Source organism: Alosa sapidissima, chromosome 22 (genome assembly GCF_018492685.1).
Source record: "Alosa sapidissima isolate fAloSap1 chromosome 22, fAloSap1.pri, whole genome shotgun sequence".
NCBI classification, from domain to species: domain Eukaryota; kingdom Metazoa; phylum Chordata; class Actinopteri; order Clupeiformes; family Clupeidae; genus Alosa; species Alosa sapidissima.
In genome coordinates, this window is record NC_055978.1 from 21768338 (window position 1) to 21784949 (window position 16612).

Sequence of the window (16612 nt, forward strand, 5' to 3'; positions counted from 1 at the left end):
TGAGTAGAGTAGTTTCTTCAACAAATACTGAGATGTACTGTAAATAATATATTACTGCAAACTTTGCTAAAGAATGTGTCTCAGTCCCAACAATGGAACAGTTAACATCGGCAACATGAATGAATGTCATTTCCTATTTAAATCTATTCCACTGCACGCCTCTGCTTATCATTTCAGCTGCGTCAAAATCCTTGGGGTATATCGATGCATGCATGCATGCGTGCATGTGAGTGTGTGTGTGTGTGTGTGTGCGTGTGTGTGTTGTATATGTGTCTGTGTGTGTGTGTATGTGTAACACACCGGAAACATGCACATGTAGCACTGCACATCTCGCTCTCGCTGATATGGCACGCTTGGCGCTGAGTTAGCATCCACGCAGGCTGAGTCCTGAGCGAACTGGGCTTTGGGGTGCGGGTGGGGGGTTATGTAACTAGAAGGGGAAAAGGAATGGTTAGTGAGAGCCTGATTGCGAACACACACACATACTCTCTCTCTCTCTCTCTCTCTCTCTCACACACACTCTCTCTCTGTCTCTCCTTCTTTTTCTCACTCTTTCTCTCTCGCTCTCTCTCTCTCACACACCCACACACACACACACACACACAAACAGCCACATACACACAGGGTACCATGGCTGACTTCAGACAGATGGAGAGAAACATATGCCCATTGTCCCCTGGCCCTTTCTAGCCACCCCCGGTTCACTCTTAGGAGAGACAACTAAATAAATAAATAAATAAAATCAAGGTGAAAACAGCAACAGTGGGCACAATGCTCCACCATCCATACGGAACAAGCCTTTGCTTCTGTGCCACTGCACAGGATCCAGAGGAGAAATAGTGTAATATGTACGCACAAGTAAGCCTAACGGACAGAGTCACTGATGCTATAGTATGGTGCCTCTTGGGCCATAGCACTCAGGCACCACTGGCTTCCCTGAAGGAAACCTGATCAGTAATACAATTTCTAGAGGTGGTCTGGGTGTGTGTGGGTGTGTGAGAGAGAGAGCGAGAGAGAGAGAGTGAGAAAAAGAAGGAGAGACAGAGAGAGAGTGTGTGAGAGAGAGAGAGAGAGAGGGAATAAGAAGGAATACAGAGGAAGAAGTGCTAGAGGCCTGGAGTGCTAGAGAGAGAGAGAGAGAGAGAGAGAGAGAGAAAGTAAGAGAGCGAGTGAGTTCTAGGCCTGGAATGAAAGTAGTGAAGAAAGAGAGAGAGAGAGAGTGAAAAGGTAAGAGAGGGAGAGAGTTCTAGGTCTGGAATGAAAGTAGTGAAGAAGAGAGAGAGAGTGAAAAGGTAAGAGAGGGAGAGAGTTCTAGGTCTGGAATGAGAGTAGTGAAGAAAGAGAGAGTGAGAAAGTAAGAGAGGGAGAGAGTTCTAGGCCTGGAATGAGAGTAGTGAAGAGAGAGAGAGTGAGAAATGAAGAGAGAGCGAGAGGGTCTTCCCACTCTCTCCTCAGTTCCTTAGGGTAACGCTGTATTGAAAACACAAGCCTGTCTCCACCCACCCACCCTCCTTTCTGCTTCCGTATCGTCCATAAACCAAAGAGTATCATACGGATCTCACTACAGGCAGCAGCCGGCAGCTGTGGCGGGGCTAGCATTAGCGTTAGCTTTAGCGGGCGTGCTAATGAGCGCGATCAGTGCAGCGCCGGCACGCCACGGACAGCTTGGCCCGCATGGGAGCGTCTGCCTCTCGCTCGCTGCCCTGATGCTCCTCTGGGAGCTCCCGGCTGCAGCTCCAACCTCCCCCCCCACCCCCCCACCCTACACACACACACACACACACACCCCTCCATCCCTCTCTTATCCTCCCTCTGTCGTTCTCAGCACTCTCTCCTTCACTCGCTCCTACTCTCTCCTTCCAATCCACAGGGCCTGATTGCTCTCCAAACAGGCGGAAGCGGGGGGGGTGGGGGGGGGGGGGTGGTGGAGATGTGATTGGGGGATGATTTTGGGACATGATGGGCCTGGGAGGCAGGGGACACATGGTGCCTTCTTGACACTGTGAAGCTGAGTGAACGGAATGATCATGTAGGTTCCTGTTTATCAGTTGACCAGTCAGCGCTGCAGAAGTTGACTACTATAGTGGTCAGTGCTTTCACTCAGCATTGCTGATTGCATTATATTGCCTATTTCCCATTCATGTGGGAAGGGTCGTTAGAGGTTCTCTAATTTGTGATTTTGCATATGCAAATCCATGTACAACTCTGCTACATGATATTTATCAGCATCCACACTATATCAGTTTATTTCACATGGAAAATTGCTAATATAATACTCTAGTGTGGTGAAACAGTCATTATCAAAACTCTTTTGAAAAACTAATTTACAAAATAAATTATATTTGTACTATAAACTACATACAGTTGAATCTGATTCAGATTAACAAGCTCAAAGTCTCTCCTTATCTACATACAAATACTATAAAAAAAATAAGATATCTCATACAAAACATGAACTTGACTTGTTACTTAATAACATATGTCTTTTGAAGCTGTACAGTCAGATTAAGGCTAAAAAGGTCTCTGTTTTTCATGATTTTGTACGGTTTTCTAGGAATGTTATTATGAATATTTATCAACTGTGGTAAAATATTATGCAGCTGGGACATTTACTGTAATGGTAAGTGTTACCATTATCTCCAGCGTGCTCTCACACTACTGCATGCTCTGCTAAGAGGCTTAGTTTTTAAGCTGTCCCCTCTTTTTGCTCATATGACCCTGACTGTATATTTTCTACTCTCCTTTCGCCTTGCTCTCTGTTTCATACTGTGGCCCAGTCTGGTCCATTACCACAACTAAGCATCACACTGTATAAGGTCCCTGCACAGTGGCTGTGTTTGTACAAACCCTAGGGTCCGATTTAAACCCTTAAAGGTGTACTGTCGCACCAGTGTGACGGGAATGTTGGACAATTAACGCGCTAAAGAACACCTGGGTTCATTGAATTCAACATAGAATTTTAGAACCTTGAATTGTTGCGGAACAGAATCATATGTTAGAATGTTCAAAAACTCATACCCTTAGGGGTTAAACGGTGAGTGTCGTCATTTGATGGTAAACATTTCATGGTAAAAAGGTGTCAAAATCAGGAAAATGTTGTTGTGTGTTGTGTAGGTATAGAGATACAAATCAATTGAGTGAACATAATCATCTATCCTTTATAACTTGCTCGTGGGGAATTGCCTGTCAATCAAGGACAGGATGTCAACAGTTATGTGACGTTTGTGAGACGTTTGCGGTGTCACGTTCTATTCTGCCCCCCTACTTGCAGCAGCCTGACCTCCCCTTCTCCCATCCCTAGCTCGTCGCCCACATGAATTAAAAAATTGTGCGCTGTCAATCATGTGTTCTCCGCTCTAAGTTCCCACACAGGGATTGCTGTTGCTATGGCTATATTCCAGCGGAATCCAATGATGACACAGAGGTGGGGATTAAGGAGAATGGCAGGGAGATGTTTAGTCACATGACCCATTCAAAGACTGTAAGAAGCAGCCAGGGTAGGAGTGCATGTGAAGAATAAAAGGATCCATTCAAGGAGAAAATGTGAAAAAAGATTAAGAGTGACAGAGATAAAGACACACACACATACACACACACACACAGGCATAAACATACAGAGAGATAGAGAGAGACTGTATCTATGAGATCAATGTCTCATTCTGCAGGGCATTATTTCAAATATATAGATTTAGTATGGTAAACTATATTAATACCCAGTTGTAGAATCCACTGCAGAAAATCTCATTGGTCGAGGCTGCAGCTGTCTGTCTGTCTATTCTTAGAAATGGCAATCATGTAAGTTAGTCATTTGACTGCCATGTATGTGGATCATTTGGTTTACCAACAAACCCACTCAGAATGAGCGAAAGGCAGAAAGTGAGTGAGTTACTGATAAAAATTGAGATAGGGAGGTCAGTAAGGACTTTTCCTCCTTAAACCTGACTTGCTAATGGTGATATGACACGCAAAAACATTTGGTGATGCAACATCTCTCCAGGCTAAATAATACTCAACCATGTGTGCAAAGTGTGTGTGTGTGTGTGTGTGACTTCAGCACACATGACAACCTTATTCATGGTATGTAAACTGGAAGTAACATGGGGATTTATTAGATAAGACATCTAAAGAGTAGTGTGCATAAAGAGCACAGATCATTCCTTTAAATAAGGCTGTACATTTAATTGTAAAGACAGGTCTAAGAATACAGCAATACATTTGAAGTGTCCATGGTTGTAAGATTATTATTAATACTACTACTACTACTACTATTATTATTATTATCATTATTATATATATATATATATATATATATATATATATATATATATATATATATATATATTGTTGTAGCTATTAAATGCGTGACTTTTAGTTTATAAAATCCTACATCCAACGATGAAATGCTATCAAAACAATAGCGCTGAGATATGCTGAGCCTCTTCAGAGGGAGGTGTCACCCCTCCTCTTGCTTTCTCTATCTCTCGCTCTCCCGACTCTCTCACACACAGTTCTGTGTGAGTTTAGAATGACAGATTGCCTGACACAGAAAGACATTCAAAGGATTCCCTGACAGTGGCAGTTGAACAGCTCTGTTGATGCCAGGAATACTCATTACTTTCTCATCCGGGTCTTCTCGCTCCTCTTATGGTAGTATTTACTTTGCCCAGACCACGGAGCTAGAACTGGCTTTGAGGCGCTGAGTATGTATTATTGTGAGTGGTGAGGAGGAAGACGGTACGTCGGATTTCACGCAGCCTCATCTGGAACGCAGTAGTTTTGAGTGGAGAGAACTGTTCGTGTGAACGACAATAATTTTCCTCAAAGTTCATAGGTCTTTCACAGATGAATATTTAATGGCTTCGGAATGGAGATAGCCTTGGTGAGTTTTGAAAACGGCGGCGCAAAAGGGAGCGGTGGAAATGCCGGCGAAGTCTGCCAAAACGCGCTGGATCATCCCCAACCAGGCTTTATCCAGACAGGGTTCACTGAGGGCTACAAGGAGTCAAACACGTTGGGCAGTCCACCTCTAAGCACTAAGTGGAAAATTAACGACATGAACAACACTTTTGGCTGCAACGAAAATGCCATGGATGCGCTGTTGCGCGCCGACCATAGTCCGCATCTGTTTGATGAGGACATGTTGGACATGGACATGGACAACGATAGCAATGAGAGGGTGTTTATAAACATTGCCGGACTACGGTATGAAACACAGTTGGGCACCTTAAATCAGTTCCCAGATACTTTGCTGGGGGATCCTAATAAGAGAATTAAATACTTCGATCCACTTCGGAACGAGTACTTCTTTGACCGCAACAGGCCGAGTTTCGATGGGATTCTATATTTCTATCAGTCGGGGGGGAAGATTCGGCGACCCGTCAATGTGTCCATCGACGTCTTTGCCGATGAGATTCGCTTTTATCAACTGGGGGAGGAGGCACTGGAGCGTTTCCGTGAGGACGAGGGCTACATCAAAGAGGAGGAGAAACCCTTGCCACAAAATGAATTTCAGAAACAGGTATGGCTCATCTTTGAGTACCCCGAGAGTTCTAGCCCTGCACGAGGGATTGCAATTGTGTCTGTGATTGTCATCACAATATCGATCATAACGTTTTGCTTGGAGACGTTACCAGAGTTCCGAGATGAGAGAGAACTGCCAGTCACTGTCAGAGGGGACAACAGCACGGCCGCCCGGCCGTCGCTCACCTTCACAGACCCCTTTTTCATCATAGAAACCACCTGTGTGATATGGTTCACGTTTGAGCTTATAGTGCGCTTTTTCGCCTGTCCAAGCAAGGCGGAGTTCTCTAAGACCGTCATGAACATTATTGATATTATGTCCATAATGCCTTACTTCATCACAGTAGGCACTGAGCTGGCCGAGCAACAGAACGGCGAAGAGCACCAAAACGGTCAGCCATCCATGTCTCTGGCCATTTTGAGAGTCATAAGGCTGGTGCGAGTGTTTCGAATATTCAAACTCTCTCGCCACTCCAAGGGCCTTCAGATTCTGGGCCAGACTTTAAAGGCCAGCATGCGCGAGCTGGGCCTCTTAATCTTCTTTCTCTTCATAGGAGTTATCTTGTTCTCGAGCGCCGTGTTCTTCGCAGAGGCGGACGAGCCGGAGTCTCACTTCTCCAGTATCCCCGATGCCTTCTGGTGGGCGGTTGTGACTATGACCACAGTAGGCTACGGGGACATGAGACCCGTGACGGTGGGGGGTAAAATTGTGGGCTCTCTCTGTGCCATCGCTGGCGTGTTGACCATCGCTTTGCCGGTGCCTGTCATCGTGTCCAACTTTAACTATTTTTACCACCGAGAAACCGATCAGGATCAAGCATCACTCAAAGATGACAATACCGCCGGCAGCGGCCAGAGTCCAAACGATGAAATGAAACGCAGTGGCAGCAGGTCATCTCTGAAGTCAACAGGAGATGTGGAGAACAACGACGAAACAAACACGCCTGTGGAGAAAACTAACATCAAAGCTAACAGCAGCATGGACATCAAGAAATCCCTTTACGCATTTTGTCTGGACACGAGGGAAACAGACTTGTAGACCCTCAGTGTCGGGCTCGGTGTCCACCCGTAGATGGTGGCATCATGGTACTGTGAAAGTCACTCAGTCCTTGAAAAAAAAAAAAAGAAACTCATTTGTGTGTTCAAAGGCTTTTGCACAATGTTAGAATCAACACGATATTGCGATTCAGGAAAGTTTTGCTACCCTGTTACTTAAGCACAGCACATACTTTTTCTAATTTGAAGAGCACATTTATTAAAATCCCATTTTAGGCGCTGATTGAATCAAATGGACGTAGGCTAGTAATTATGTTGCACATTACACATCATAGGCCTAAATGCTACATGTCATCACAGGAAAAAGCGGAATGGTCAGGCTAATGGATAGGGTGTGTGAATGGATAGTTGTCTAGATGAAAAAAAAAGGTTGAATAGTTTACAGCATTGGGTTGATAGTTGCATTTGACAGATTTGTTTTGTTGGCCTTAAATTAACTACTATACCAACAAATCATGTCGACCTTGAAATAAGTGAATTATATAGGCCTACATGTTGGAAAACTTGCATATAATGGGCATTTCGATTTTATTAATGTATCATTTATGTAAATCAGGCTACTGGAAATCACGCAACAAACACATTTCAGAACATGTACATATTTTTGAAGTCATATATCAAGCTGGTGATTCTAACTATAACCTGAAATATGAGCACACTTTATATATAAGAAACATCAACAAATATACGTGGTTCGTGAATAGCCTGAACGTCTACCCTTACATGGATTCTTTCTTTATTTCATAAAGAACTGATTTATATTCTTGATATTAGTCTACATAAAGGTGTTGCGTTTTTTCAGGGGACTTTTTTTTAAAAACGGACCTAAACAGAAAAAAAAACATTGTCAAAAAATATGAAAATGACTCAATGGCAGCCTTGTTTTCACAAGAGCATTCTGGAGTGAACGCTGTGTGATGAGAATGCCCTATTGACACACAGAGAGATACGTACAAAATATACTGTTCACGGGAGGATCTTACCAAACGAAGGATGCATAGAGAGTAAAATCATCCAAAGTGAAAAAACTCATCACAGCAAGACCCTTCACGCAAATAAAAGGTTAGTGCACAGCAAGCTTTTTAACCTGTTGCATGTCTGTTAATTATTCATGTCCTATTTTAAAAAAAACACAGCGAATGGACGCATCTACGGTCTTGTTTGATTATGCAGGTAATGAAGTCAAGATCCTCCTCCCCTACATTTTGGTGTGGCGAATTTGCATATATCATGAACTTTTGATTTGGTAGGTGTTGAAACCATAATTATACTTCCATAAACGACTTATTTTAGTTTGAAAGAGAAAAACTTAACTCGGTAGAAAGTGTCAGGATCTGTCCACTTTTGTTCGCGGGAACATTTCTATATGGGGAGCTGTCCTTTCAGGACCACGCGGCTCCTAGTCAAAGGACACTGACTCGGGTTAAAAGGCTGACTTTGTAAACGCAACAGCAACGCATCCTGTTTTCCGATGACCTTGCAATGCAACTCCTTCACATTTACGACGAGGCACTGGACAAAAATGGATCCATATGCATATCAGATTAATTGTCATTATCATAATACACTTCACATGCATAACGTTATGGAAGAAAACCGCCGGCGTGATCATAATCGATTGGAAGTTGTCTGTTTACAATCCACAGTTGGTAACACAAAGCAATCATGGGGTTGGCAAAAGAGCATCGTTAGGGCAGGCTGTATATCGCACTACACCCCAGAATGTCCCTGGAGGCCATAGGAAAAGTGCCAGCAGGTGCTAGGTGCCGGAGCCAGGGGCAGAGCAGGGGGGCTGAGCTTCTTGGTAGCTCGCTCGCATGGCTGCACAGTGGAAACGGATCGTCTTTCATAGAAGATTAGATGAGGCTATAGTTATCAGAACCTGAGACACAATGCGTTAGGCATGTGAATGGGTGTGCCAGACCAAGAAAGAGTGAGAGGGCTGGATGTTAATATGTGTTTGATGTGTGGATGTACTTTCCATGTGTGTGTGTGTGTGTGTGTGTGTGTGTGAGTGTGGTGATAGGGAATGGGACTGCTATGTTAAAGTAAACGTGTGCATTGGTGTTGTGCACCTAGGTGGAGATGTAATTAAACTAATACATGTTATTCTAACGTGAAACCCAATGATCAAAACCCATCATGCAGCTACTCCACACTGTTTCCTCACTGGCCCCAGCCATCTCTATCCCAGGGTTCCCCTCTGAGCCTAAAAGCCGCTGCGCTTCCAGAACTATTAACTAGCTGCACGCAGGCGTGTTAAGGCAAGTGTGCTTCCTCCTGTGACATGCTCCTTGACGTCGGTGTCCACTCGCGTCCCCCTTGCACCCCCCCCCACTCCTCTACCAGCCTCCGCCGTGTCACTTTGAGTCAATGAGGCCAGCCTTCTGTGAGCAGCAGCAGCGGCAGCAGGCCATTTGAAGCCCAGTGCCACTGCCACTCACATAGAGGCTCAGTGGAGAGCCCACACAGCCTTTTAAAGGCGCTCCACTAGTTCAGAGTGCAGTATTTGTGGAACACAACATTGAACAGAGCACACAGGATTTGTCCCTTGTGTGGTCACAGTAAGACTCAGACTCTAGATTGTTTGCAGTTGAGGTGGTGTCTATATAGGGCACCTTGCGAAAGCTTGCAAGATATTAAACCTTGACTGTAATACGATATCCTACATACATTTTTACTGTAACTGCATGATAGTTGTGGTGAGGTGTCAGATGTGGTAAAAGCTCTGTTCAACAGAAGGTAAACTGAATGCATGGTCTCAGTATAACTATACATATTACATCCTCACACTTAATGTAAGTAAGAAATGAGTGGATTAAAACATAACAATAATAATATATGCTGGTATTTAATTATGAGCAGAGGGTTTCTCCTGAAGGCCCAACTGAAATCATGAAGTCATTACGGAAACATCTCCTTGGGATAACTTATTTGAATAAGTTCAAAGTATGCTGCAGCAGACAAGACCGAACAGTAAGCATAGTTTTGTGCTGGAGTAGTTGTACATCCGTAGGGAATCAGTCAGTGAAGAGTTGGAGTCCAACAGAAAGGTCAATTGAGAGAGCGTCAGAAGGCTGACAAATGAATGGAAGGATGCCTCCAGTGTGCATTGCGTGGGGGTGTAGTTGGATGGTTTCATTTTGAAGGCTGGAATGTTGACATGGGTGTCCCATCTCCAGGAGTAGTAGTAGTGTGTGTGTGTGTGTGTATAGGGGGAGGGTGTTATCTTACAGTCGTCCCCTGCTGGCTGGGGAGGGGAGGACCCAGCTGTAAGGGTTGCAGACAGGTGCTCTGAATACTGGACAGCAGGTGCTTCACGCCTGCATGTGTGTGTGTGTGTGTGTGGCCTCTGGACTTGCCTTGGCTGCAAGGGTACCCATGTGTTTGTTCCTAGATGGGCGATGAGCTTATGAAGTTGGTGGGGGGTGGAGGATAGATGCACGTTTGTTCCAGCATGTTCCTAACCAGCTACTAATCCCCAAAATATGGCTGGCAGCAGGGCTTGTGCCATTTTTAGTGTCGGACTCCCAAGAGGTGAAAGGGTTGAAAAAACAGGTTTTGCAGGAGGTCAGTGTCCTGAGGTAGTGTGAGACACTGACGAAAAGGGAGGTTAGCGCATTGCGGTAGCTTCGGTGCTGAAAGTGTCCACTTTCCGCTTGACTGATCGAGGAGACCTAAATATTTTACAAATGTGCTCACAAAGGGGATATTACACATGTGCATTAGAGTTTGAAAACTGATTACGCAATTCAGACCCAATAGAAATAAAAAGAAGAAATGCACTAGGAGTACAAAGAGGCGTTTTTGGAAGATCTGTCTTCCCTCCCCCCCCCCGTTATGCAAGACCAGCCTGTCATGGCATGGCAGTTGAAGTCCGGGTTTTGATGTGCAGGCGCTCAGTGGGGTTCAAAAAAGCCCATCTATTACTTGCCCACTGATGGGGCCAAAAAAAAAGGCCCAATAATCCCCCCCATCAGTTTTAAAGGGCCAGAGTGATTGCCAACATAAGCAGGAGTCTTCTGCCAAGGTCATGGAGAACTGGCGCTGAGAGAATAAAGCAGTGGAATTTGAGTAGGGCAATATTGTGGTTGTCGTTCTGGCCAATGTGATAGACGTATCCTATTAATGTTCGCAGTTATTGGAGCACAATGGAGATGTTATTCCGTACGGATGGTCGGAGAGTGATTATTATTATTTTTTTCCGAGCACGCTTTGCCTCGTGATGTTTTTTACCGTGTGATGTCTTTTCACACTCTTGGGATTATCTAGAGGGTTGGAACAGCGGGGAGGTGAGATAAAGAGTGTACAAGGGATCAAGGGCGAACACAAGGTCAACAATGATGGTAGCGAGAAAGAAATGGGGGGGGGGGGGGGGGGGGATGCATCACACTCCGTGTCATCACAATGCCTGGGGATAAACCTCAGCCTAGTTTATTTTAAGTACCGTGACATCAAGAACATCATGGATATTACAATATTTCCATGATAGATGTTACTATCTAAATAAAATCTAAACAGCAAGGACACGTGAACAGAAAAAGAGACGGCGACAGCAAGAAAAATAATAAGACTCAGACCGAAAGAATGAACAATGAAACACAGAGAAGAGTCACTAATTAGTGCATGTTGGCTGACCTCAAGTACAGCACATCTGCTCAAACTAAGTTGACCTGAAGTTGCCTAAAGGCTCTCTCTATAACCAACAAGCAGCACCTATGGGTACTTCACCCTGTTATCTCAACAGCTCTCATTTTCTTTCTACAGTTTCTTTTTGATCTACCAATCTCTCTCTTTCTCTCTCTGACCCTCTGCAAGTTATCTAGCCAGCCAGCCAGCCAATGGACAGAACTACAGGTATATTTATTTGGACAGACTGCAGGTATATTTATTTGCTGTCTAACATTAGACAGCAAATATACTTGCAGTCTATCTATGAATAGTTCTGTTCATTGGCTACTTGGCTGGTGGCAAATAGCATCCTGAAAGAAGACACACTTACCCAATACACTTTTAGATGTACGATTCGAAGAGTCTACTTGGACTATGTTAAGATTGTTTGGATCCAGATGACTAGCTTTCTTTAACACACAGCAAATGTGTACCCTAGACAACACTCAGCACGAGTGGTCAGAGACTATTTATAGATAGCTCTATGGGTTAGAAGACTAACACTGTTGGTACCATAGAAACATAAATCTGTGAGGCTTTAAACACAATACTCGACTGTAATATTTCTAGAGGCACAGTGTATATATAGAGCAAAATACATGCCTCTTCAGAGGACAGTGTCAGTCTTTCTCCTTAGGTCACTGGTATTTACACGACAAAGTTTCCCTAAAAGTGCTCAGAGGGTGAGGTCAGACACATGGACATTTGGGATTGGAGATCTAAAGAGTAGCTGAACAAAGCACAATCCCTTTCTTTCATGGTCTTTCATTATTAGATCATGCAAAGTGCCCTTAAAAATTGCATCATGACAGCTGTTCTGATCATCCTTGAGATTTTGTCTGCCTCTACTAATGATGCCTTGTGTTGTGTAGCTTGTGACTTGTATGTTCACTCTAAATGTTGTGGTACATATTTCTATTAAGATCAGGAACATGGTGTTTTTTTGTGTCAGGAGGCTGATGCTAATTACGTGACTATATGTGCCATATTTATCTCTGATTTGATTGGTCAGGTGAGATGTCATGTGACAGACCGTCACACCTTTGCTTGTCTGTCTTCCTGCCTGATAATGAATCATTAATTTGCAAAGCTGATGCTCAGATAGCTCTTATATAATGAATAACTCATTAACCTTAGTTAAATTAAACGTATGTTTGATGTGGTACACATGTGTGTTTTGACAAAGAGCAGACAGCTGTTATTCTTTTAGTTGAACTTGAAGTGTAAACAGCTCAACTTAAATATACGTCAACCTGTGCTCTCTCACGTTCCTCTAATGAGTCAAGTATACTTTAGAGCTTGTCTGAGGAAAAGCTCGAGGGAATCCAGTTTTCAGTTTTACAGCCAAACTCACCTTGTTGTGGTTTTCTTTCCCTGAACTTTTGAACTTATGAATCCTCTCTCTCCCCATCCCTGCCGCGGACACGCTGATACCTATAATCACAAAATGAGAGAGAAATACAATTCCCAAAATGCTCGTCCTGCGACAATTGTCCTCATCAGCTTATGAATGGGGGGGGGGTAGACCATCACCAGCATCCTTTTTTCCCTGTATTTTTTTTTTTTTTTTTTAAATGAAACATGACATGTATTCAAATGCCATCTGCTCCAAAGCTGCCACTTTATTTCTGGCCATGTGGTTGCACTGGCCTACTATTCAAAACATCCACAAGGGCTTAGGCAGCGACTCCTGGACCGCTCTTCGCAAAGCCTATGAATCTTGTCGGCTGTGGGGGGGGTTGTAGGTGGGGTAGGTGGAATGGAGACCTCGTCGGACGTTTCCCCCTTCAGTCCTGTCCGATCTGATCCATGTGCTTGTAGACCACACCGACCTCCCTCCACCACCACTGCTGCCGTCGCCGTGGCGACTTGTTATCTGCTGAGCACGTCAATTAGGCAGATAAAAGTGGGATTTTCACTGATGCTGGGACTCCGGCCAATGGCCATAATTTCTGGCAAGGCGATGGGTGTGTGTGTGTGTGTGTGGGGATTCCTCTTTATCCTCTGCAGTCACAGAGAGTCACCGGCGGTGACCAAAACAGGGAGGTGGGTGTAAGGAGGGGAGGCTAAGCGACCCACAGAATAATGCCACTAGGCAGGGGTGGGTCCTGAGCTACCCTGTCTGATTCTCCATCTTTTAACCCAGCTCTACTGGCAGGTATGTGAGAAACTGATTTGTGGGGGAGAAGGCCTTACAGAATCTCAGAAAAGGCCTTACAGAATTTTAGAAAAGGCCTTACAGAATCTTTTTGTGCAGTCTTTATCTTTTAACACACCTTGAAAGCAGTAGCAAGGCCTTTGAATAGGGTTAGGATTAGTTTTGTACCCCCTCCTCCCCCCATTTTCATATATCTGGCAGTCATTGCTCCGTTGTGAGAAATCTTTCCAGCAGATCTGGGGTAGGTCTTTTCCTGAGACATCTCAGATGCACAGGGACATCATGCAGCATGACAGGCCATGTAAGTGGCCACTAGGTTACATCTAAAGAAGGCAGAGGAAGAGGAGGAGGAGGAGGAAGAGGGGAAGGTGTATTTGTGGTAGGCCAGCTTCACTGGTAAACTGCTCTGCCCTGGATTTTAGCTGAATTCAGGCCAGCAAGATATAAAACAGCTTAGAAATTGAGGTGACAAACGTTCAGGATGATTAAGTGAACAGTGAAGTTGACTTTGTGTGAACAACATTAAAAGTCTGTGGACACTATTGTGCTTTCTGTATACAAAGAAACACAACACACTTGTGCACACATATGCAAAAGAGTATGAGGGATGAACACATGATTTGTATGGAAATCTGTCACATGACAGATCATCAGGAAGAAAAGAATGAGGGCTCAGGATTAACTTGAATAAAGTGCTGAACGTAGGTTTCCAATGAGGAGTCAAATGTGAGCATCCATTTTATGAAGCATGTGAGGTTTTTTTCCCCATCTTGGCATATGGCCGAACGAGAGACTGTCATTTCACATAAACCTCACCATGATAACTCTTCTACAATCCGTAAGAGACAACGGATCATGGAAATGTTCAGAGGACTATAACTGGGAAAAAATGTGCTGATTTTTCATTGTATGACTGAATAGCAACACTTTGTTACACAGGCCTACACATACTCTTTGTTGTATTGTTTGACAAGTAGAGAGAACATTTTGACCTTGGCGTGCCTAAAATGCGTCTGTGTTAATGTGAGTTTGCACGTGAGGTGTTCATTGTTTTCCTTTCAGAAAAAAAGACATCTCTGGACAATAACAACAACAAAAACTCTCACTGGGTATCAATACCCATCAATACCCATTAGGCTGCAATTTGCATGCATTTAATAATAGCTCCCAGTATGACAGCCATTAAACTCTGACTGACATTTGGCTATGCTAAGGCCAAAATCATGTAGCACCATGAGAGAGCAGTGGTCTGACCTGCTAAAGACCACATGCAGGTCCTCAGGGTTACACACAGAATAAATCTGAACTCACTTGGCCCAAGCTACCACTGCAGCAGCAGTACTTTTCCGGACAAATGGCCTGAACAGTACTCGACAGTGCCACGCGACTACCAAACAAATGCATGAGCTGGAGAAATAAATAAGTATTTTAACCAGTGTGCGCTGTTGTTTTTACAGTACATGCATGGCCGATGGTGGCATTTGGGCCAGAGGCGATGCTAAGCCCTCCCTCCTCGCCAAGACTCCCTCATTAAAATGGTCTAGCTAATCCTGTCAACAGACTTGTGCAGATTAACAAACTTCCCCATCACAGATAAAAAAAAAACTAAATAAAAATAAATAAATAAATAAATAAATAACTTTAAAAAAAAAAACTTCATCAACACTAATGGGCACCAAATGTAGAGGGTTTAATACTGTAATCAAGGAGGTGGAAGCATGGCTAATCAACTAATACTAATTGCAGGGATAGGATGCAGGGTCTGTCACAGTCAGTCGCAGAAGTTGCAGGGGGTGGGGGGATTGCAATGCAAAAAAGATTAGGGGGAAGTCTCGTTAAGAGTGACAAAAAGATGTCACACTGCGCGTGTGACAGCTTGCAAGGGTTGATGATTAAATATTTAATTTATTGTTATAAACAACACACCCCAATCAACTGAGAAGTGAGCTACACTGCACATGTGTAAATAGTTATATTTTGTATATTACTAATCATAATAATGAACTCAACTACAGTGAATTCAGTGGTAAGACATATCTTGCAAAGACCTTGGGAAAATGCAGTGATTGTAAAAACATAACATCTTAGATGGTGAAGACTACATCTCTTTGTAGATTTGAGTTAGCACAAAGTGTTCCAACAATTGTAATTTATTCTTTGAGCTAGAAGTGCATAGAAAGTGCAGGCCTCTGCCTAAGCTAAATACCATATTTCACAATGTTAATGATTTTTTTTTTTTTTTTGCATCAACCCAGTGACTCATATCTATTCCAAATTGGATGGGTTCTTCCTTGGCCCACACTCTCTTGAATTTCCCCTTGGGGATCAATAAAGTATCTATCTATCTATCTATCTATCTACTACACCCTTCCGCTGAGTTTCATGAAAAAATCAACCTGTAGTTATTCTGTAATCCTTCTGCCAAACCAACAAACAAACCATGATGGCAGAAGTATATTAAAAGGACATTGGCTCGTTTACGGAAGCCTGAGCCACAACTGTAGCTTTTTTGCTCCAGGTCAGGTTCACTTCTTCATCAAAGACTCCCCTAAATTGAATGCATCTTAGGTGTTGTCTTTGTTCTAATCTCTGTGGCTCTTCCCTCTTGCGTAAGCCTTAGTTTAAAAGGGACTCCTCTTGGTCAGGTGGCCAGGCTGTGGACGCCTTCTCTCTGACCTCTGTCTGTGGCCCCATTGGGGCTGGGAGCCACCAAAGCATGGCCCCTATTACGTAAGGACAGTCTCCACCGGCCCAAAGTTATTCCTCCCACTGCCTTTTAAAGAAAAGCTGAGGAACTTTTGAACTGAAGAAAAACCCACAGAATTCAAGTCAGTCTGTCTGTGGACAGAACTCATGTTTGACCTTGACATTAGAGCTAGATAGAGAGAGAGTCTAAAAAGATAGTTAGTAAGATAGTTGAAGACATCTGGTTTGAAAAGAGGTCTTTTTCGCAAGGTCACTGCCGGTTTAGAGATGACTCTAAGCAAGTTTTGAGAGATTTGCCGAGCTGGGAGAGTATAAAATGTTTTTTTTTTTCTTAAAAAAAAAAAAAAAAAAAAACACAAAAAAAAAATCAATCAAGTGTGTGGCATTGCACCACCTGCATTTGTAATATTCAGGATGAGAAGTAAGGTCAAAGTTCCCATTTAAGCTTATGTAACAAACAACTAACAGCCACACTCACACTAAGGGAATGAGGGAGATTGG

General features: G+C 43.6%; 1 protein-coding gene across 1 annotated transcript in view; it reads left to right on the forward strand.

Moving 5' to 3' along the window:
• Positions 1–4547: 4547 nt before the first annotated feature.
• Positions 4548–16612, forward strand: part of LOC121697765 (potassium voltage-gated channel subfamily A member 1) — a 36056-nt gene continuing 23991 nt past the window's right edge. Inside the window, exon 1 of the mRNA XM_042079445.1 lies at positions 4548–7638. Coding sequence (XP_041935379.1) covers positions 4865–6559 — 1695 coding nt within the window. The 5' untranslated portion in view covers positions 4548–4864 and the 3' untranslated portion in view covers positions 6560–7638. The remainder of the gene's footprint in view (positions 7639–16612) is intronic.